The sequence below is a fragment of the Theropithecus gelada genome, chromosome 17 (genome assembly GCF_003255815.1).
Source record: "Theropithecus gelada isolate Dixy chromosome 17, Tgel_1.0, whole genome shotgun sequence".
Lineage (NCBI taxonomy): Eukaryota > Metazoa > Chordata > Mammalia > Primates > Cercopithecidae > Theropithecus > Theropithecus gelada.
In genome coordinates, this window is record NC_037685.1 from 80,223,446 (window position 1) to 80,245,531 (window position 22,086).

Here is a 22,086-nt window from a genome sequence, read left to right on the forward strand (position 1 = left end):
GAAGGCTGGTGGTGGAGGAATTGAAGATGGCTGGCTGAGAGCTGCCTAAGCCTCAGAACCCGGAAGCCAGTCCTTATAGCCCCAGATGAGGGCAGTCCTTAGTCCTGAACTACCCTCAGCATGCAAAATTTCACCCAAAATTTCCTCTATTCTTTTCCTTGTCCTCTTCATTACAGATTTACTTGCTTCATTTTGTACAGAGGTGTGAATATGTCAAATAGAAACTTTTCTTTTTAAAATTATCCTATGATAGGGAAGGGGTAAGGGAACTATAAGTCAAAACAGAACTTAAATATTTAATTATTCATTTAGTGAACATTTATTGAATATCCAGTAGGTACCAGATAGGGCTGTGTCATTTGTCTAACAAGATGAGTTAGTGTCTAGTCAGACATGATTAACTCTTAAAGAAGGTATCAGTTTCAAATCTAATTCCAGTATTCTAAACACATACTTACTTAGAAAGCATTCGGGGATTTTTCTCTCCTTCTTTGATGTCTGTATCTTCCTGATTTCATCTGTTTTGTAATCTGAAACTGAACCTCTTACTTAGAATCAATAAATTATTTTTAGTTATAATAATTGTCATGTTCAGGTTGTATCATAACAGTATTGTAGGTTTACATATTTTGAACATTCAGTAATTCAGCAAGTCTAAGGCTTGATGATCATTATTAATGTCATAAATCTGTTTTTAAAACAGCTCAATTTTAGTGTTTAAAGATTTTTCTAAAAAATAACTTTCCCTTTCAGAAACGACCTTTCTGATATTTTATAATTTTTTTTGTAGGTGTCAAGAAATAAAACCAGAAGAAAGAAGCATGATTTTTGTGACAAAGTGCCCATGTGATGAGTGTGTACCTTTAATTAAAGGTGCAGGCATAAAACAAATCTATGCAGGAGATGTAGATGTTGGAAAAAAGAAGGCAGACATCTCTTACATGAGGTTCGGGGAGCTTGAAGGTGTTAGCAAATTTACGGTAAGTAGATGCACATTTTTTTCAGGTGTATTTTGTATTATGTTGTTAGGTACCCTTTTGCAATATTGTAAGTTAGTGCTTCCCACCCTTTTAAAGAGTTTCAACAAATTATTATTTATTATTATTATTTGAGAGAGAGTCTCTCTCTGTCGCCTAGGCTGGAGTGCCAGTGGCTCGATCTCGGCTCACCGCAACCTCCGCCTCCTGGGTTCAAGCGATTCTCCTGCCTCAGCTTCCCGAGTAGCTGGGACTACAGGCGCCCGCCATCATACCCGGCTAATTTTTGTATTTTTAGTAGAGACAGGATTTCGCCATGTTGGCCAGGCCAGTCTCGAACTCCTGAGCCCAGGTGATTCGCCCGCCTCGGTCTTCCAAAGTATCGAGATTACAGGTGTAAGCCACTGCGCCAGGCCGAGTTTCAACAAATTATTATTATTGAGTTTATTTATATGTGCCAACCTTTACCTAACTGCAACTGTTCAGCTATGGATTCCTGCCTTATGAATTTACGTCTCTGTAGAGAATTGAGCCAGTGGATCTTTTGGTGCCATCTGGTGGCTGATAAAAGAAAAGTACCTGACCTATCTCTTCCCTCTCATTTCTGGCTTGGAGTGGTGGATAGAGGTGAAAATACTTAAGCGGTCCCCACCCTTTTCAGCATGAGTGACCCGTTTTGTGGAAGACAGTTCTTCCACAGATGGGCTGATGGTTTTGGGATGAAACTATTCCACCTCAGATCATCAGGCAATAGATTCTATAAGGAGCACGCAGCCTCTCTTGATCCCTCAGGTGCGCAGTTCACAATAGGGTTCTGCTCCTATGAGAATCTAATTCCACCGCTCATCTGACAGGAGGTGGAGCTCAGGCGGTAATGCTCGCTAGCCTGCACTCACCTGCTGCCCTGCGGCCCAGTTCCTAACAGGCCACGGACCAGTACTGGTTGCTGCCAGGGGGTTCGGATCCCCTGCAATCGTTTAAAGGTCACCCCCACCCCCAAACAAAGGGAGGTGCACACACACACACACACACACACAAACACACACACATTTCTCATGAGAAAAATCAGAAAAAAAAGAATATTTATTTATTTGTTTGTTTTTTTATTTATGTATTTATTTTGAGATGGAGTTTCACTCATTGCCCAGGCTGGAGTGCAATGGCGTGATCTCGGCTCACTGCAACCTCAGCCTCCTGGGTTCCAGCGATTCTCCTGCCTTGCTACCCCCGCCCCCTCTCCACTCCCCAGTATCTGGGATTACAGACGTACGCTACCATGCCCAGCTAATTTTTTGTATTTTTAATAGAGACAGAGTTTCACCATGTTGGCCAGGCTACTCTTGAACTCCTGTCCTCAGGCGATACACCGGCCTCGGCCTCCCAAAGTGCTGGGATTACAGGCATGAGCCACCACGACTGGCCCGAGAAAAAAAGAATTTCTTATTTGATATTTCCGAAAATGTACTGAGGTAGTTCATGGAAAACTCAATAACTTTTAACTGTTTATACCTCTTCACTATTTGGGTTTTGGTTTCTGTGGGGGTTTTTTTCTTCTTCTTTTGTTTTGGTTTTTGTTTTGAGACAGGGTCTCACTATCTCACCCAGGCTGGAGTGCGGTGGCGCCATCTTGGCAATCTCTATCTCCTGGGCTCAAGCGACCTGCCTGCCTCAGCCTCCCGAAGTGCTGGGATTACAAGCATGAGCCACTGTTCTCAGCCTGTTTTGGTTTTCAAAAAAACTTTTTATTTGGAAAAAACCTTAAGCATACAGAAAAGTTATAAAAACACTACAAAGAAATTTTTTCCCAGAAGTTGTTGACATGATACCAGCTCACCCTTTATTTCCTCAAATGAGAAATAACCACATAACTACAATACAACCATAAAAATCAGGAAATTAACATTGATACATTACTGCCACTAATCCACAGATTCTAGGCAAGGTTCATCAGCTGCCCAAGAAATGTCTTGTATAGCAGGGTTCCCCAACCCCTGGGTACCAGTTAGGAAGCTTCTTCTGTATTTACAGTTGCTCCCCATTGCTCACCTTACTGCTTAAGCTCTGCCTCCTGTCAGATCAGCAGCAGCATTAGATTCTCATAGGAATGTGAACCCTATTGTGAACTGCCCATGTGAGGGATCTAGGTTGTGCGCTCCTTATGAGAATCTAAAGCCTGATGATCCCCCACTCCTCGCCATCTGGTCTGTGGAAAAACTTCCATGAAACCGGTACCTGGTCCCTGGTTCCACAAAGGTTGGGGACTGCTTTTATACAGCAAAAGGATCCTGTCCAGAATTGTACATTGTTTCTGTGACATCCAATGATTTAATCCTGGCATTGAATGAGTTAATGTAACATTTAACTACTAGAATTTGCAGTGGGAAGAAAAAGGATGTAAAAGAACTGTTTATAAATTTCAGCTTTACATTCCTGCTATATACATCGGTTTGTGTCCAGGGTACCTAGAACATACATATATATGATTAACTTGGACATATAACATATAATTGTATATGTATATAATTTTAAATATAGAAACATACTATCCAGTGTCTGTCATGTGTATATGAAGTATCATAAATTTTTACCATTTGTAATATTGTCATTTTTTTCTAATTGTTTTATTTAAAGTTTATCACATTTTAAATAGAGAGGGGTGTTGACATGGCACTGAAAGAAGGCAGAGATGGGAAAGACCTTTTTTGTAAAACTCAATAAAAGCTTATATGCAATTAGTCAGAGAAATCTCTACGTCTGTGTTTTTGTTTTCTGTCTCTTCATTCCTCCTGAAGAGTATGAAGAAATAGATTTTTCAAGTTCTCCTCATAAAGATTAAGTGACCTAGCTCTTCAGGACTATGAGTGATGGGTTATGGAGAATTCTGAAATATCTTGCTTACTGGTAGATTTTAATAGCTTTTCAATTGTAAAGAGAATGAAGAGATCAGAAGAACTTAAGATAGGGCAAGAGAAGCAGAAGGAGGCAGGAAGACTAAGGGGATATTCAGGGGCAGAGGTGGGAAAGGAAGCACCCAGTTGGGCCAGACCCTCCAGGGAGTACCCTCACTCAGGCACATGTTCCAAAGGCTGTTCATGGTTGTTCTCTGTTCTACCTCCAGTGAAGATAAACCGTCCATCTTCGCATCCTTCTCATCTGACCTGGCTGCAAATATTATGTAGATGGTTAGCTAGATACCTAGTTTTGTAAATGCCAGTAATTAACATGAACTAGAATTTGTTCCAAATCTGAATTTCAGTAATGATTATATTCTTCCTTTTAGATTGTCAAAAAATAGTGTGTGTCAATAAATTTGGTATTTGTTTTTAAGATTAAAGTAAATTGAAATTAACTTTGAAAGATTTTTGCTTTCCTTTTTGGTATGTTACCATAGACCTTGAGATAAGTAGTTCTATTCTGTGGTGTTGTCGCAAACCAGGCTAGGACTGGGCAACACTGTTTTCAAGAATAGATTTTTATCAATCTATATCCATGTCCACGTACTCAATTCTTTGTTTTCTCTTTAGTATGTGTGGATTTTTCTCTATTAGGTTATATTACTTATTTTTATTATGAAAGTAATATATGCTCATTGTAGAAGACTAGGAAAATAAAAAAGAATGTGTATTATCCCACAACTCATAGATACCACAATTAACATGTTGCTGTATTTTCTGTGTCACTAAAAGTTCTTTAAAAAATATTTTACATAATTTAACACAATATTCCATCCCATAGGTCTAACTTATTTAACCATTCCCATGTTGTTGGACACCTGGATTGTTTCTAAGTTTTTACAGTTATAAGAAGCCTTTTTATGAGTGTCCTTAAACATGAATTCAGGGTTACTTGTTTTTACTTTGTCTCCCCAAATTAATAGGTTTTAGTGGTTTGATGTCTTTCAAAAAATGCCTCACTTTAAACATTTTTTGGTAATTTCTCATGTAGCTTCCTACCCTTTCTAAGTCTTCTCTCTTTCTTGGTACTAGCCTAAACCTCCCATTTCTATAAGTGACCAGCCAGTTCTGGATGTCCTCCCTTTCCAAGGACTTTTAATACATGGTAAAATGTTTGTCCTGTATCTCATCCCCCCTCAAGGCTCATGATGTTAACTAGTTAATCTGTTGAGTGAACTGATGCTTATGGAAGAGGCTCCCAGGTAATCCATATTTGTGTGTCACACATAAGCATCAGTTCACTCATCAGATTAACTGGTGCCCTAGCAGGGCCTTTTGGTTAAGTCATTAGTGATTCTGATAGAGATTCTAGCCAGCTGAGAAAAGAAGGGCTGTGCTATAAGATACCGATTACTCTCCATTTTTCTTTTCTGCTGCTCCAATATTCTATGTAATATCTGAGAATCTTCAGGCTTCCCTATTTATTCCTGAATGAGATGAAATATGGTAATCAGAAGAGATAAATGATATGATATAAAATGATATGATATGATGCAAGTAATAGTTTATGATATAACAACATTAAAAGGCAAAGTAATCCTGGTCATATTTTCTTTTTTTTTTCTTTCTTTCTTTTCTTTTTTTTTTTTTTTTTTGTGAGACGGAGTCTCACTCTGTCTTCCAGGCTGGAGTACAGTGGCGTGATCTCAGCTCACTGCAAGCTCCACCCCCAGGTTCTTGCCATTCTCCTGCCTCAGCATCCCGAGTAGCTGGGACTACAGGCGTCCGCCACCAAGCCCGGCTAATCTTTTGTATTTTTAGTAGAGATGGGGTTTCACCGTGTTAGCCAGGATGATCTTGATCTCCTGACCTTATGATCCGCCCACCTAGGCCTCCCAAAGTGCTAGGATTACAGGCATGAGCCACCGCGCCTGGCCTATCTTGGTCATATTTTCATTCTTTAATACCTAGGCCTTTTCTAGCTATTTTAAGATTATCTGGGACCTGGAGTTAGAATACATTGTGGTGTTAATTCCATAGTACTGGGCACAGGTTCTAATTCTATTGCCGCCTGTAGTTAGTGTGTAACCTGAGACAAGTCACTCTAATCCTCTGGTCCTCCACTTACTTCCAATTAAAATGAATGTAAAGAATCTTCAACTTCTCTAAGAGTATTGATTCGGATCCCAGAAGTTATATCATTCAGGATCATTCAGTGTGGCATTATTAGGGCTTTGTTAATTTGAACATGCTAACTCCTTTTTCTTCTATTTTTTAAAAATTTTTTTTCGAGATGGAGGCTTGCTCTGTCACCCAGGCTGAAGTGCAATGGCACCATCTCAGCTCACTGCAACCTCCGCCTCCCGGGTTCAAGCAATTCTCTTACCTCAGCCTCCCTAGTAGCTGAGACTACAGGCACGTGCCACCATGCCTGGCTAATTTTTGTATTTTGATTAGAGACAGAGTTTCACCATGTTGGCCAGGTTGGTCTCGAGCTCCTCATCTCAGGTAATCCACCGACCTTGGCCTCCCAAAGTGCTGGGATTACAGGTGTGACCCACCCACGACCGGCCATTTTTCTTCCATTTTTAAGAAGTTGTTTTGATATTTAAAATCAATGTGTGGGAATGCTATGTATTAAATCCTTTTTAAACAAGTAAGTAAGATGTTTGTGCACTCTTACAGTGGCAGCTGAATCCATCAGAAGCTTATGGTCTTGAACAAAATGAGCCTGAAAGGAGAGAAAGTAAGTATTTATGTATTGAGGTGAACTTTGTTGCTGAGGAGAAAGGATATACAGTCAATTTTAATGATCAGGTGATGAAAATTGTTGTGTTAATAGATGGAGCATATTATTTTTGAAGGTTAGATTTTTGCCATTCAATTTGTTCATAAACATTTGTGTGTCTACCATATGCTAGGTGCTATGGAAAGTGCCGATTAATAATTACTCCTATAGAATCTACAGGTTAATGGTTAATACAAATAATTATGCACAAATTGACATTATAAATTAAATGCATATGAAACAGTAAACAACAATGCTCTTCTATAAAAAAACAAAAGCTTACTGGGAAATGAGAAAGGAAAAATATGCATAATTAGTACAGATGGATCGGGACCAAATGATGAGGTATATACATTCTTCTAGAGTAAAGCCACATTTGCCCAGATTGGAAATGTTCTGGTTACTTGAATAATCTGATGAAGAATCATCACAGCTACCATAATGAATTACTAGTCTTTAAAGCTTTATTATTCGTATACTACTACAGATATTTTGAATGTAATGTAATCTTTGAGAAGTCTTACAGTTCCTTAGGCACATAATTTTAGACATGAATGCTATATAATATTATTTTAAAATAGTAACTATAGGCCAGGCACGGTGGCTCACGCCTATAATCCCAGCATTTTGGGAAGCCAAGGCAGGTGGATCACTTGAAGTCAGGAGTTTGAGACCAGTTTGGCCAACATGGTGAAACCTTGTCCCTACTAAAAATACAAAAAATAGCCAGGCATCATGGCATATGCCTGTAATCCCAGCTACTTGGGAGTTTAAGGCAGGAGAATCACTTGAATCCAGGAGGTGGAGGTTGCAGTGAGCCGAGATGGCACCGCTGTACTCCAGCCTAGGCGACAGGGAAAACTCTATCTCTAAAAATAAAAATAAAAATAAACCAGTAACTATATTATCAAATTATTTGGATTTGAAGTAAATGGAAGTTTGCTGTAAGTTTTCTTGATAATAACAATTTTTTAACCTTGAAAAATCAAGAAATATAAAAGCCTTAGAATAATTTCTCTGTGAATATATTGATTTTTAGTGTTCTGAATTAGCTTTATTTGATTCAAATAGAAAATGTATTGTTTGCAATTTGGAAAAAAGTACATATCCACTGCATCTTTCTTTTTAAAAATTTATCAGCAAAAAAGGCCATATCTATCTATCTATCTATCTATGTATCTATCGATCTGTCTATCTATACATCTGGTTAAACAATGTATACTCAATGACAGTGTTTGAAGGGGCCAATGAATAATTTCCTATGTTAGGGAAAGGATACAAAAAGCACGAATCATAAAAAGGTTAATTTATTTATGTTACAATGAAAAGCATCTGTTCATTAAAAGATATCACTAGGCCAGGCGCAGTGGCTCACGCCTGTAATCCCAGCACTTTGGAAGGCTGAGGCGGGTGAATTGCTTGAGGCCAGGAGTTTGAGACAGGCTGGGCAACATGGCAAAACCCTCTCTCTACAAAAAATACAAAAATTAGCCAATTGTGGTGGCACATGCCTGTGGTCCCAGCTACTCAGGAGGCTGAGATGGAAGGATCTCTTGAGCATGAAGAGGTTGAGGCTGCAGTGATCCATGCTTGTAACCACTGTACTCCAACCTTGGCAACAGAGTGAGACCTTGCCTTAAAAAAAAAAAAAGATATCACTAAAAGAGTGCAAAGGCAAGCCATGGAATATGAGAAGATATTTGCCACTTATAATCAACAAAGGGCTTGTATCTAGGATTTATTATTCCTAGATCACTAAGGAAAAGGAAGACATGCTGTGGTTAAAGCCCCAAGATTGGAAGGAGGGGACAAAACGAAGGCTTCTGGTTTGCTGGCAGTGTTTTATTTATTGACCCAGATGATGGTTACATATGTTCACTTTGTGGCAGTTCAACTGAACGGATAAGTTTATGTTTATGTATTTTTGAACAAGTGTTTTATCTCGATAAACAATACCCCTATTTCCTTTTTAATTATATAATAGTTTTACTGATATGTAATTCATCTATCATAAATTTGCTTTTTAGTAGACTCACGGAGTTGTACAGGCATCACTACAACATAATTTCAGAACATTTTCATGATCTAAGAAAGAAGTCTCATGCCCATTTGCAGTCACTTCTCATTCTCCCCTCCCCCTAGCCCTAGGCAACCACTCTTTCAGTTTTTATGGATTAGTCTATTCTGGCCATTTCGTATAAATGGAATCATACAGTATGTAATTCCTTTCCAATTTTTGATTCAGTTGAGAAATAGACACTAGAATCAACAGATGAAAGTTACAACACCAGCTTTGTTGTTAGACTAGGGCTTGACCTTTGGGTAAATCAGTCTGTCTAACTCCAGAGGGGGGACTTGCTGCTGGATATTTTCTCAGTGCCAGTAGCAGGGACAAACAGAAGGAAGGCAGGCAGTGTGACTGACAACTCTCAGGTGCCCTTCCACTTCGTACAGATGGAACCCAGGTAACCCATAACAAGCATTCTTTTTAAATAGTCATGGGGCTTTCAAGAAAATAAGGGAAATATTCTCCTAAGAACAAAATAGAGATAAGAAGACATTTTGCTAGAATCTGAGGAGCAATAGTAAGTCAACACAATAGCCAGAGCTATCCTGAGGACAAATATCCATATAAGCTGGGATCCAAGAGCAGGTCTGGGTCTGCTGCAAGATGAGTGAACTGAACTTAGTTCACCCAATCAACACACGAAAAGATGATTAAACTTAGTAGTAGTCACAGAAATGCAAATTAAGATTGCATTAAAGTAGCACTTTTTTTTTTTTTTTTTTGTGACGGAGTCTCACTCTGTCACCCAGGCTGGAGTCCTGTGGCGTGATCCCGGTTCACTACACCATCCACCTCCCAGGTTCAAGTGATTCTCCTGCCTCAGCCTCCCAAGTAGCTGGGATTACAGGCGTGCGCCACCACGCCCAGCTAATTTTGTATTTTTAGTAGAGATGAGGTTTCACCATGTTGGCTAGGCTGGTCTCGAACTCCGGGCCTCAGGTGATCTGCCCACCTTGGCCTCCCAAAGTGCTGGGATTACAGAGATGAGCCACCACGCTTGGCCTGAAATAGCATTTTTTATAAATATATGCCCTGGAGAAACTCTTGCGTATTGTATAAGAGTCAGAGAGACAAAAATTTTGTTGCTATATTGTTCTTAAAAGCAAAAACTGGAAATAACACAAATGTTTGTTTTGGGTGATTAGATAAAAATATTATGGTGTGGCCGGGCGTGGTGGCTCACACCTGTAATCCCAGCACTTTGGGAGGCCAAAGGTGGGCGGATCACAAGGTCAGGAGATCGAGACCAGGGCGAAACCCCGTCTCTACTAAAAATACAAAAAATTAGCCGGGCGCGGTGGCGGATGCCTGTAGTCCCAGCTACTCAGGAGGCTGAGGCAGGAGAATGGCGTGAACTCGGGAGGCGGAGCTTGCAATGAGCTGAGATCACACCACTGCACTCCAGCCTGGGGGACAGAGCAAGACTCTGTCTCAAAAAAAAAAAAAAAAAAAAATTGTGTATTACCACAATGGACTACTATATAGCAGTGAAAACAAACAAATGAACTAGAGCTACATTCTTCAACATGGATGAATCTTAGAAATATAAATGTTGAATTTTAAAAAGCAAACTACAGAATTATGATACCATTTCTGTATAAAGTTCAAAAAGACATACCATATATTGATTAAATGTGGTAGGCCAGGCATAGTACTCACACTTATCATCCCAGCATGATGGGAGGCTGAAGCGGGACAATTGCTTGAACCCAGGAGTTCAAGACCAGCCTGGGCATCACAGCAAAACTCCATCTCTACAAAAGATACAAAAAATTAGTTGGGCATGGTGGCCTGTGCCTGTAGTCCCAGCTACCCCAGAGGCTAACAGAGGAGGATCACCTGAGCCCGGGAGGTTGAGGCTGCAGTGAGTTGAGATTGTGCCACTGTACTCCAGCCTGGGTAACAGAGTGACAGAGACAGACCCTGTCTCAAAATAAATAAATATAAATAAATAAATAAAATAAAATAAACTTTAATATATCGTATATATAGTAAAGTTATTGTTAAGAAGCAATCAACTGATAAACACGAAAATCAAGATAGGAGTTGCCTCTGAGTGGGGTGAAAGGGGATGGGACGAGAGAGGGAGTGCATGGGAATTGGTAATGTTCTAGTTGTTGGATTCAGCAGTATGTTTTGTTTTTTTTCCATCTGCCCCTGCCCCCCGACACATCATGTAGTTTTGTTCAGTTTTAAACAAAATTTAACTCTTTTGGGACAGTAAGTTCATGAGTGTTCATTTTATTGTTTGGCTTTAGAACTCCCATCTGTATTACGTATATATTATTATATATTACATAATACATTTTACATATAGAGAGAGAGACTGTTTCAAATTTTACATAATACGATGAGAAAGAGAAAGAGAGAGGGGTGGCTTTCCAGATCTACCTCTGGAAGGCAAGTCTGAGCCCTGGCCCAGCTGTCCTTAGGACCAGGAAACAGCAGGGCAGAACACACAGGCTCAGGGCAGGAAATCCCTCCAAAGATAGGAAGAAAAGGCAGAAGGAAGCTTTTGCAGGTGGTAGATATGTTCATTGTCTTGACTGTGGAGATAGTTTCATGAATGTGTACTTATGTCAGAAATCATGAAACTGGTCTAAGCAAAATGGCTCTTTCCTGTGATCCCATCATTTTGGAAGGCTGAGGTGGGAGGATTGCTTTAGGCCAAGAGTTCAAGACCAGCTTGGGTAACAAACTGAGACCCCCATCTCTACAAATATTACAAATTAAAAAGTAAATTAAAAGAATTCATCAAACTATATACTTCAAATATGTTGTTTATTGTATACTTTAAACATGTATCATTTATTGTACAAATAAAGCTATTAAAAACAAAAGCCAGGAAGAGGTTGAAGCCATACTCTTTTCCCAGCCTGCCCGGTCAGATAAGTCTGTCTTCCTTCCAGTCCCCAGATTCTCCCTATCCCACACATAGTCCCCTTCTCCCTTAGGAGGTACATTTTGTTTCCTCCAGTCTAGTAATAGGACTTCCCCCCACCAAAAACATAAAACAAAAAGTTTTAAGAATTACTTGCCATACACTGTTGAGTGAATTCTTTTTCTTGTTTGTTTGTTTTTTGAGACAAGGTCTCACTGTGTCACCCAGACTGGAGTGCAGTGGCACAGTCATGGCTCACTGCAGACTCGGCCTCTCTGGGCTCAAACAATCCTCCCACCTCAGCCTCCTGAGTAGCTGGGATTACAGGTGTGTGCCACAACACCTGTTTTTTTGCTTGTTTGTTTTTGTTTTTTTTTTTTTTTGAGATGGAGTCTCACTCTGTCGCCCAGGCTGGAGTGCAGTGGCACCATCTCAGCTCACTGCAAGCTCCGCCTCCTGGGTTCACGCCATTCTCCTGCCTCAGTCTCCCAAGTAGCTGGGACTACAGGCGCCTGCCACGACGCCCGGATAATTTTTTTGTATTTTTAGTAGAGACGGGGTTTCACCGTATTTTGCCAGGATGGTCTTGATCTCCTGACCTCATGATCTGCCTGCCTCAGCCTCCCAAAGTGCTGGGATTACAGGCGTGAACTACCGCGCCCGGCCACAACAGCTGTTTTTCTAAAAAAAATTTTTTTGTAGAGATGAGGTCTCCCTATGCTGCCCAAGCTGGTCTTGAACTCCTGGGCTCAAGTTATCCTCCCTCCTCAGCCTCCAAAAGTGTTGGTGTTATAGACGTGAGCCATTGCACCTGGCCCATGTGAATCCAATTTTTAAAAGCCAGATTCTATATTGCCTGAGAGTAAGTTATCTAGATTCGATTCAGATTGAGAATTTGAAGATAAAATAAAGTGAAAGTTCCTTTAACTTAAGCATTGTTTTGCTCTTACAACCTGTAAGGCTGAAACAAGTGCCCATGGGTTTGAAATGAAGCTGTCCTGACCTAATGTTATTCTCAATGCTAGACGGTGTGTTGAGACCCGTCCCACAGAAGGAAGAGCAGCACCAGGACAAGAAGCTGCGCCTTGGAATCCACTAAGAAGGACTGTCTACACTGCAGGGGAACCTCAAGAACTTTTCATTGCACTTCTAAAATTCAGCCTTGTTCATTCAGAAAATAAGGATGGATTTTGTGAATAATTGAAAAGATTTTTTAAGGAAGCTAATTTATTTCTAGGATACAAATGGTGTTAATAAGAATATTTGTCTTTTAGATTTATGTGTAGGTTTTCCATAATGTAGTAGTGTGTTATTTTATTACACAAAATGAGGGAGCAATAACAAACCAATGTAAACAGCAACAGGGACTGATTTCTATTTATCTTGACTTTATATTAGCCAATTTGAAAGGGTCTGCTTCACAGGAGGTCATGCCTCTGCAGGGAATCACACACCTTTTGAGAAATATTAATTCTTCTGAATTACAAGAGTGACAGTTAGTAAACTGCTCCAGGGAAATAAATGTCATCTTTTAAGAGTCAATGTATAGCAAACCAAAAGGTCACATTTATACCCAAAGCTTTCTAGTAATCAGAATTTACTTAATTAGAATTCACTCATAAAAATAAAGTTAGTGGACTTGGTCTCCATTTTTAAAGGATATTTTGTAAATGTTAACTCTGTGGTCCTGTTTATCACAGAGTTTGGGTAGCAATAGGAAGACAGTGTTATTCTGAGACAGTGTCACTGCTTGATATCACTGACTCTTGAAATCACTAACAGTGAACCTCAAATTTGGCTATGATGCTAACAGAGAAGAAATATTTGAGTCTGGACTATTGAAACTAGCCTTCCTAGAATTCCATTAATAAATGCTGCTCCCCCATATAATCTTTCCTTCTGTAAAATTAACACAGGTTGTCTCATGGCATTGATCTTCAAAAGGAAGAGCCTTTTAAAAACATTTACCAACCTCGAGAATAAATACTGAAAGTCTTGAAAGTATGGTAATTTCAGCTATTCCAGATTGCTGTCTGTGATTTCTTACATTTTTATTTGCTGAGAAACGTTCAGAAAATTATTCCAAAAATGAGGGTACATGTTCTGTTCTCTCCTAGGTTAGAGAGGGAGTGGCCTGGGATGCTTCATAAGAAATGGCTCCCTGGATCTGTGGTGGTCAGGTTTGCCTCTGCTTTTGTTCCCTGCCTTTCCATAACATCACATGGCCTCACTGGGCTTCCTACCAGTTTCTCAGAATTACACGCAGGACCATCCAAACATGGGCTCCGTGCCAGGGCTGTGACTGCAGCCTGTGTAGGTCCATGGGGAGTTCAGAGTCATCATACAAGGCAGCCGAGAACTGCCATAAACACTACACAGATGGAGGGCATGAGATAAGACGGGAGACGAGGCGAGGTACACTTAGAGGTAACTAAGGCTAGTTTGAAAACCATGAGTTAAGATATTCTTATCCGTATAAAAACACTGAGATTGCTTACCTCCCAAATTGCTTTATTATATTAACTCTCATCCTTCAGCTCTTGGATTTGTTGTTTCTTACTAACATGTCATGTACACCAAACATTTTATAAATCAATCAGTAAATATTTTGTAAGACCCAATAGCCTGGCATACTGCCAGGTCTGTGGATTTGCCTGTTGGGCATTGGGATGGGATATGAGAGGAAGAAGCATACAAGTGGGAAAAACTGTGATTAGAAAGGGAAAACTAGGCATTTCCACAGTATTATTAAGAGAGTCATGATAATGCCATTTTTTTTTTTCTGTACAACTGGTCAGATTTCAATAAATAATCATTGACGGTTTACTGTGTAGCCTCAGAAGGTGAAGTCTATGAGGGCAGGGAGGGGTGTGTGTGTGTGTGTGTGTGTGCTTTTAAACTGCTGAACCCCAGTGTCTAGAACAGTACCTGGCACACAGTAGGCATTCTATAAATATTTGTTGATTGATTGAATGACTGCTAAACACTGCTTGACCCGGGGATGAGATGTGTGAGAAATGCTTCCTGATCTTAAGACACTCACAGTCAAGTGGACAATACAAGCATGGAATCAAGTAATTAAGAAAAATGATTCTCAGGCCAGATGCCGTGACTCACACCTGTAATCCCAGCACTTTGGGAGGCTGAGGGTGGGTAGATCACTCAAGGTCAGGAGTTCAAGACCAGCCTGGTCAACATGGTAAAACCCCGTCTCTAACTGAAAATACAAAAAAAAAAAAAAAAAAAAAAAAGCCAGGCATGGTGTTGCATGCCTGTAATCCCAGCTATTTGGGAGACTGAAGCAGGAGAATCGCATGAACCCAGGAGGCAGAGGCTACGGTGAGCTGAGATCATGCCACTGCACTCCAGCCTGGACAACAGAGCGAGACTTAGTCACTGCAGCCTTGACTGTTTTCTGTGCTCAAACAGTCTTCCTGCCTCAGCCTCCCAAGTAGCTGGGACTACAGGCACACACCACCACGCCTGGCTAGTTTATTTTTTATTTATTTTTTGTAGAGAAAGGAGTCTCGCTATGTTGCCCAGGCTGCTCTTGAACTCCTGGCCTCAAGCAATCCTCCTGCCTCTGCCTTCCCAAGTGCTGTGATTACAGGCATGAGCCACTGTGCCTGGCCAAGTTAGCTTTATTTCTGGGTCAGTGAATGGTACCAACACTCTATAAACACGAACTGTATCTTTAGTGACACTGTGATACATAAATGAGCTTATTACCCCTGAATGTCTATATCTAAACCCACGTAACACTTGGGAAGGAGAAAGAAAGAAGTGAGCCCATCTTGGGACAGGAGCTCCTTTGGTGAGTGTAGCACAAAGTGATTTGTTAGGGAAAGCACATGTCTTTCCAGAAGGACATGAGCCAGGACTTTCCTGGAATACTTCCCACCACCCCATGCTTCTCAGAAATCGGGGTCCAGGCCAGGATGAATGAGGGAGAAATCACAGTTCATCCCAGTACTGACACCCACACCCAGAGAGGCCCTGGCCCGGGATGTATCCCAAGGACAGAAGGTGGAGGGAGGAGGCTTGGGGGAGTTCACTTCCTATGGAGTGAATGGAAACAGCCTGGCTCTGCCTAACGTGCGTGAGTGGCTGGGGGTGGCTTGAACAGCTTGAAGTACCTTGTGTAGTGTGTGCGCACATTCACAATGCTAGAAAAAAACAAAAACGAGAGCTAAGCCAGAAGTTTGAAATACTGTGGTGCATGATGCTGCTGAGTTGCAAGAAAGGGAAGCTCGTGAGCCGGGAGGCTTCCGTGTGGCAGATCCTAACTCCTGACCAACTTTGTTTCACCTGTGGTGATAACCAGCAGAGGCTCTCCAGGTTGTTTTTTTGAACAGACTACAATTCATTAACAAATACCTGCGAGGGCTTAGCTTACCACGAGCCAGGCACTGTGAGGAGTGCAGTTATAGTGGTGATCAAAACCAGACACAAACCCAGACCTTGTGGAGCTTATCGTCTAGTTGGGGAGATGGACATACATCAAGTATTCATGAAAATGAATGAAAGGTACGCAGAAAAGAACTGGCCTCCCAACAAATACGGGCACATGTTTTTTCAGTTCTTCCACTTCACAGAGATCTGGTACTATTATAATTATGATGGCACCATGGGCTGCACTTAGTGGACCCATAAAGTTCTACTGGTTTGGGTTTTTTTAAAAGATGTCCCACATGCTTAAGCAGGGAATCTTTTGGAAAGCTCTGGAAGGACAGAACAATCATATTAAAAATGCAAATAGGGTTGGGCAGAGTGGCACACACCAGTAATCCCAGCACTTTGGGAGGCTGAGGCCGGTGGATCACGAGGTCAGGGGTTTGAGACCAGCCTGGCCAACACAGTAAACCCCTGTCTCTACTAAAAATACAAAAAAAAAACAAAACACTAGCCAGGCATGGTGGCGTGTGCCTGTAATCCCAGCTACTTGGGAGACTGAGGCATGAGAATCACTTTAACCTGGGAGGCGGAGGTTGCAGTGAGCCAATATCATGTGACTGCACTTCAGCCTGGGCAAAAGAACAAGACTATCTCAAAAAAAAAAATAGGACCAGGACGCTCAGCCTCAAGATTCTGTGACTTGTCAGGGTGGGAGAAAAAAAGTATGTCAATAAGTGTCGATGTGATTAAGTAAGTTTTAATAAAGAGCAGGGGAATTTAGAGAAACCATGCCAAGCATTAAATGTATTATTTTTAGTAACCAGAATTTCCTTCCATTGATGTAATTAAGATTTTATAGTGTTGGAGAGGCCAAGGCAGGAGGACCACTTGAAGCCAGGGGTTCAAGACCAGCCTGGGCAACATAGCAAGACCCTGTCTCTCCTAAAAGAAACTTAAAAATTAGCCAGGTGTGGTGGTGCACGCCTGTAGTCCCAAGCTGCTAGAGAGGCTGAAGCGGGAGAATCACTTGAGCCTATGAGTTCAAGGCTGCAGTGAGCTATGCTTGCGCCACTGCACTGTAGCCTGGGTGACAGAGTGAGACCCTGTCGCAAAAAGAAAAAAAAAAAAAAAAAAAAGCAAATAATACTCTACTCTCAGATATGAGTGTTTCTGTTGACCAGGAATTTTACCATTCCTGGTTCTTTTTGATGCAGAGGTGGCCTTGTGAAAGGACATGGTTTCTGCTGAGCTGAACACGCTTTAGTGTAATCTGATGAAGAAATTCTATGCTGGTTGCGGTATTGGTGGAAAGTGTTTTATTTTGCAGAAAAAGCACAAGTTCCACAGAGGGCAACAGTTTTCCATTCACTCCACAGTTATCTATTGCTGCATGACACACTACCCCCCAAAACTTAGTGGCCCAAGCCACTATTTTATTTTGCATGATTCTATGAGCCAGGAATTTGGGCAAGATTCAGCAGAACAGCTCCACTTCCTGTGACACTGGCTGGGGTCACTCACGGTTGTGTGCCACTGGTGGGTCAGAGGGCCCAGCCGGCACAGGGACAGTGAGACTGGACCATCCAAGGGGCTTCTTTCAGGTTTCTGATGCCTCAGTTGGACGGCTGAAACAGCTGGCAGCTGGCCAGGGCTCTCCAGCAAGGTGGCCAGACCTCTATGAGGTGGCTCAGGGCTCTGAAAGTGAGTGCTCCACAAGGACGGGCCCAGTGTGTCCCCCTTGCATCATGCTGGCTCATGGCTCACTGGCCAGGGCCAGTTTCATGGCCACACCCAGAGTCCATGTGGAGGGGCCTGCACAAGACACGGAGCCAGGAGGTGTAGTTCCCAGGGGACCACAGAAGTAACGTTCACCACAGGGACGGAGCAGATCACTGAAGGGAATGCCACTGGGAATCGAGCCCCATGTCCTGGCGCCTGAGCAGAGAGTTGTGTCCCCAAGACCATTACTCCTCATGGAAATTTTCACCTCCCTTACGCTTACGGCAATGCTAACAGTCACTGCAGATGGTTCTGAGAACCTTCAAATTGAAGCCCTCATGATGTTTCCCAAGAAGTTGCAGTTGTCCAAATCCACAAACCCAGATTTTAGCTGGCAAGTCTGAGAGGTTCTGGGTAACCGTTTTGCTGCACAAATGTGGGTATTCCTGGAAGTTTAAAGATTCATCTTCAACATGCTAGGGAAAGCCACCATGATAGCTAGTCTAATGATGCCCAGACCATCCCCTCATTGATGAATGGAAGGCTCACATTTTAAGATGAATATGGGCCAGGGAGGTTTCACCTTTCTTGGCTGAGGTTGATGCCAAAGTGATAAAATAAACCTGGTGCTTCCTGCCTCCCTGTTCCCTGGGGATGGGCCAGAATCAGATGCCATCAGGGACCCTGCCGGCAATTCTGAGAATTCCTTTTAAGAAGACACCTGCAGGAAGGGTGAACCGCTTTCTAGCTCTTCTGCAGCCAACCACTCCCCCTGCCTTTTGATGACACGGGTTCTGCACAAGCTGAGAGGGAGGAGAGGGTGACATCCATGTCTTGTAAAAATGCCTCAATGAGAAAAGGGCCACATGCATTTCTTGTAAAAAAAAAAAAAAATGTTCGGTGAGAAAAACAATTGCAGCAGCAACAGCAAATATTTACTGAATCTACTACTATGATCCAAGCCCCCAAATCAAGAAAATGTGAATGCTGATGTAAAAAAGGAAGGTATTTGTTCAAACTGCCTGGCCAGTGTTTTTGAAGAAAACAGAGATCTCCAAAGACCCCTTTTTTTGTCTTAGATAGCAAGCAAACGAGGAGTTCATTAAATGTGTACTGTTTATTTGTGATGTCTCCAAGCAGAGTAGTTGGCTCTCGTTATATATCTGGGAGAATAATCAATGATTTATGCTCCTGACAGCCTTATCATAGCCGTTTACATAATGGTCATGTGTAATTGTGACTGTTTTATAACCCTCTGCGTATAACCTTACTATTTCAATGGATTACAATGTTTTGCTGTTGTGACTTTGCTTGTTTAATCATAGCTAAGACTTTTCTGAAGTCAAATACTTTTTCCATTATCACAGTGAGGCGTTGGCAAAAAAGTGGGGGCTGGCTGGTTACATTTGCTGAAAATAGATCATGTGTTTATTTGGACTCTCAAGATTGGAGCTCTGAATTCACATAGTCCAGTGTCTATGCACCAGAGCACCACTGCATTGCCATTGATTAGGACTGGCATGACCATTGCCAGAGGTTTAGCAGCACACATCCATCAAATACCATTTCAATCACTCAGAAATTTCTACAATAACAGAAGGCCCCCCGTGTGTTGGGATGGTGGACTGCGCTTGCTTGAGCACAGCTGATCGATCCAACCATTGGTCAGTGGTTGCATCTCCTCTTCAACACTCTCCTAAAGGGATAGGTCAGCCATACTCTACTCTAGCATCTCCAGCGATGAAGAAGTCACCACCTCCTGAAGCCACATTGGCCTGCTCTCATTATTAACATGTTATTTTTATGGAGTAAACTCCTCCCCTGTCACTCCCCTCCTTTCCATCCCCAGACCTTGTTTATAACACAGGCCTCTTTGTGTCTCCTCACCCACAGGAATGCCCTGGAGTACTTGAAAGTAGCCATTGTGTTCTGGCTGTCCTGTGACAGCCTCCCACCTCTCCTGGAAACTTACTGCGTCATTGTAGCTAGGTTTGCATTTTACAGTGAAGCACTTTTTACTTCACCTCATTAAATGTTCACACTGTGAAGTAGGGATTAGCATTTCCACTGTACAGATAATGAAATGGAGTCGCAGGTTAAACCACTTACCCAAAGCTATACTGCTAACGACTGGCAGAGCCAGAACATGAATCTGCTCCAAATTCAATGCCTTTCATAATTTTCTCAATATGCACTTCATTTTTTTTTCCTTTTCGATACAGGATGTCACTCCCATTGCCTAGACTGGAGTGCAGTGGTGTGATCCCGACTCACTGCAGCCTCGACTTCTCTGGCTCAGGTGATCCTCTCAACTCAAGCCTCCTGAGTAGCTGGGACTATAGGTGCACACCACCACACCTGGCTAATTTTTGTATTTTTTGTAAAGATGGGGTTTTACCACATTGCCCAGGCTGGTCTCGAACTGCTGAACTCAAGCAATGTGCCCACCTCGGCTTCCCAGAGTGCTGGGATTACAGGGGTGAGCCACCGCACCCAGCACAATATGCATTTCATTTTGCCCATTCTCTCCCTCTGATGTCTTCTTTCTTCCCATTACAACTCCGCATGTCTCCTATGGTAGAAGGCATCAATGGCCCCAATTTTTCACCCTTCCCTTTCACACGTTTTGCCAGTTCCATCAGCAGGTGGAACTTGTTTCCCCTTGCCTGACTTTGTGTTCAACAGAATGAGGTGGGAATGTCCTCATGTGAGCTCCAACGTTAGGCTCAAGAAGCCTGTGTGTTTCTACTTTGCGTTTCTGCCATCACCGAACACCCAGAGCAGAGCCAGCCCAGCTAAGACTGGGTGACTCCCAGCAACCCACAGACTCAGGAAAAAACATTGGTTTTATTGAAGTTATTGCATTTCAGGGGGCTGGTTAGGCTGCAGCTGGTAAGCGATACATTTCTCCAGCTTTCAAAAAGCTTCCCTTTCCCCACTGGGTTCCTTTCCCTTCATTACCTGGAAGCCTGTGTTAGCTTTCTCAACATCCTCCTCCTGCTTATTTCACAAATCATTGTCGTCTTTCTGCTCCCCCTCCCCGTAGGACGGTGCTCCCCAACTCCTAGTGGCCTAACCCTGCTTGGGCCCTGGGCCTTCAGTGTGCGGCATCAGCTCGTCCTAAAACTCTCCTTTTACGGCTTCATAACACTTCCTTCTTGTCGGCCTCGGCCTGTTTTTGTGTTTCTTATCTCTCTCCTCTCCTCCCACGGCTTTTCCTGGACCCTCTCACCTTTGCTTCCTCTCCAGGGCCCCCATCCTTTCCCAGGACCACCAAAGTGCTGACAACTGTTCCCAGCTTGCGTCTCTTCCCAGGTGCAGCTGTGTGTGCACGCCCCTAGACGGCTCCCCCGGCGCCTGATTCACAGGAAGGATCACCAGCACGCGAGGAAAGACTGGTGTAGGGAAGAGTGGCCACGGCTCCCGCCAGAGAGGTGCTGCAGGAGTCGAGGCAAGAGGCGATGGGGCCCAGCAAGGCATTAGGGTCACCAGAATCCCGTCTGGGCACCCATGCTTCTACCTGCAGAGCTGAAGTTTTGTTTGCAGACCTTAGTGTGGGACTTCACATTTATCCTTATTAAATCTAGCCATGGTCAGATTGCACCCAACACTGCAGCTTGTCCTACTGCTTGTTAATTTTGTTTCAGACACTAATTAGGCGTCGCTCTCAGAGACCAGGGTCACTCAGGCATTTGATCAATGCGTTACTTGTGTCCCACCCAAGTCATGGATAATGTTGAATAGAAAGGGCCCAGCAGGAACACAGTAAAGACTGTTACTTGTTTTAGCCACTAGAGGGCTGCATGTCCCAGAAATTGATGCAGGTGCCGCTTACAATTGAAACTAGGAAATGTGAGCACTGTTGAGTTCTATGAGGTTTGGAGTTTCCAGAGCGGGGGCACATAAGAGAGTGTAGCACACTGGGGAGCTGCAGATTGTTGTAGCATCCGTGGGCAAGGAGAGAGAGGAGCAGGAGGTTGGCAGAGACCACGCAGGGCCTTAGGAACACTTCTGGGGAGCAATAGGGAGCCACAGAAAGATATTAAGCAGAGGCCACAGGAACACTTCTGGGGAGCAATAGGGAGCCACAGAAAGACTTTAAGCAGAGGCCACACGATCATATTTGCTTTTTTTTTTTTTTTTTTTTTGAGACAGGGTCTCTCTCTCTGTCACCCAGGCTGCGGAGCAGTGGCGCAATCACTGCTTACTGCAGCCTTCACCTTTTGGATTCAAGCGATCCTGTGCCTCAGATTCCTGAGTAGCTGGGATTACAGGTGCACACCAACACACCTGGCCAATTTTTTATTTTTATTTTTGTAGAGACAGTTTCCAGGCTGGTTTCAAACTCCTGGGCTCAAGCGATC

The 22,086-nt window shown here is 42.5% G+C and overlaps 1 protein-coding gene across 2 annotated transcripts in view; it reads left to right on the forward strand.

Moving 5' to 3' along the window:
• Positions 1–14,435, forward strand: part of CDADC1 (cytidine and dCMP deaminase domain containing 1) — a 46,229-nt gene extending 31,794 nt beyond the window's left edge. Inside the window, exons 8-10 of one of the 2 annotated variants that reach the window (XM_025364279.1) lie at positions 791–980; positions 6,557–6,617; positions 12,634–14,435. In XM_025364279.1, coding sequence (XP_025220064.1) covers positions 791–980; positions 6,557–6,617; positions 12,634–12,707 — 325 coding nt within the window. In that variant the 3' untranslated portion in view covers positions 12,708–14,435. The remainder of the gene's footprint in view (positions 1–790; positions 981–6,556; positions 6,618–12,633) is intronic. The other variant, XM_025364280.1, reaches the window with a different exon arrangement.
• Positions 14,436–22,086: the final 7,651 nt, after the last annotated feature.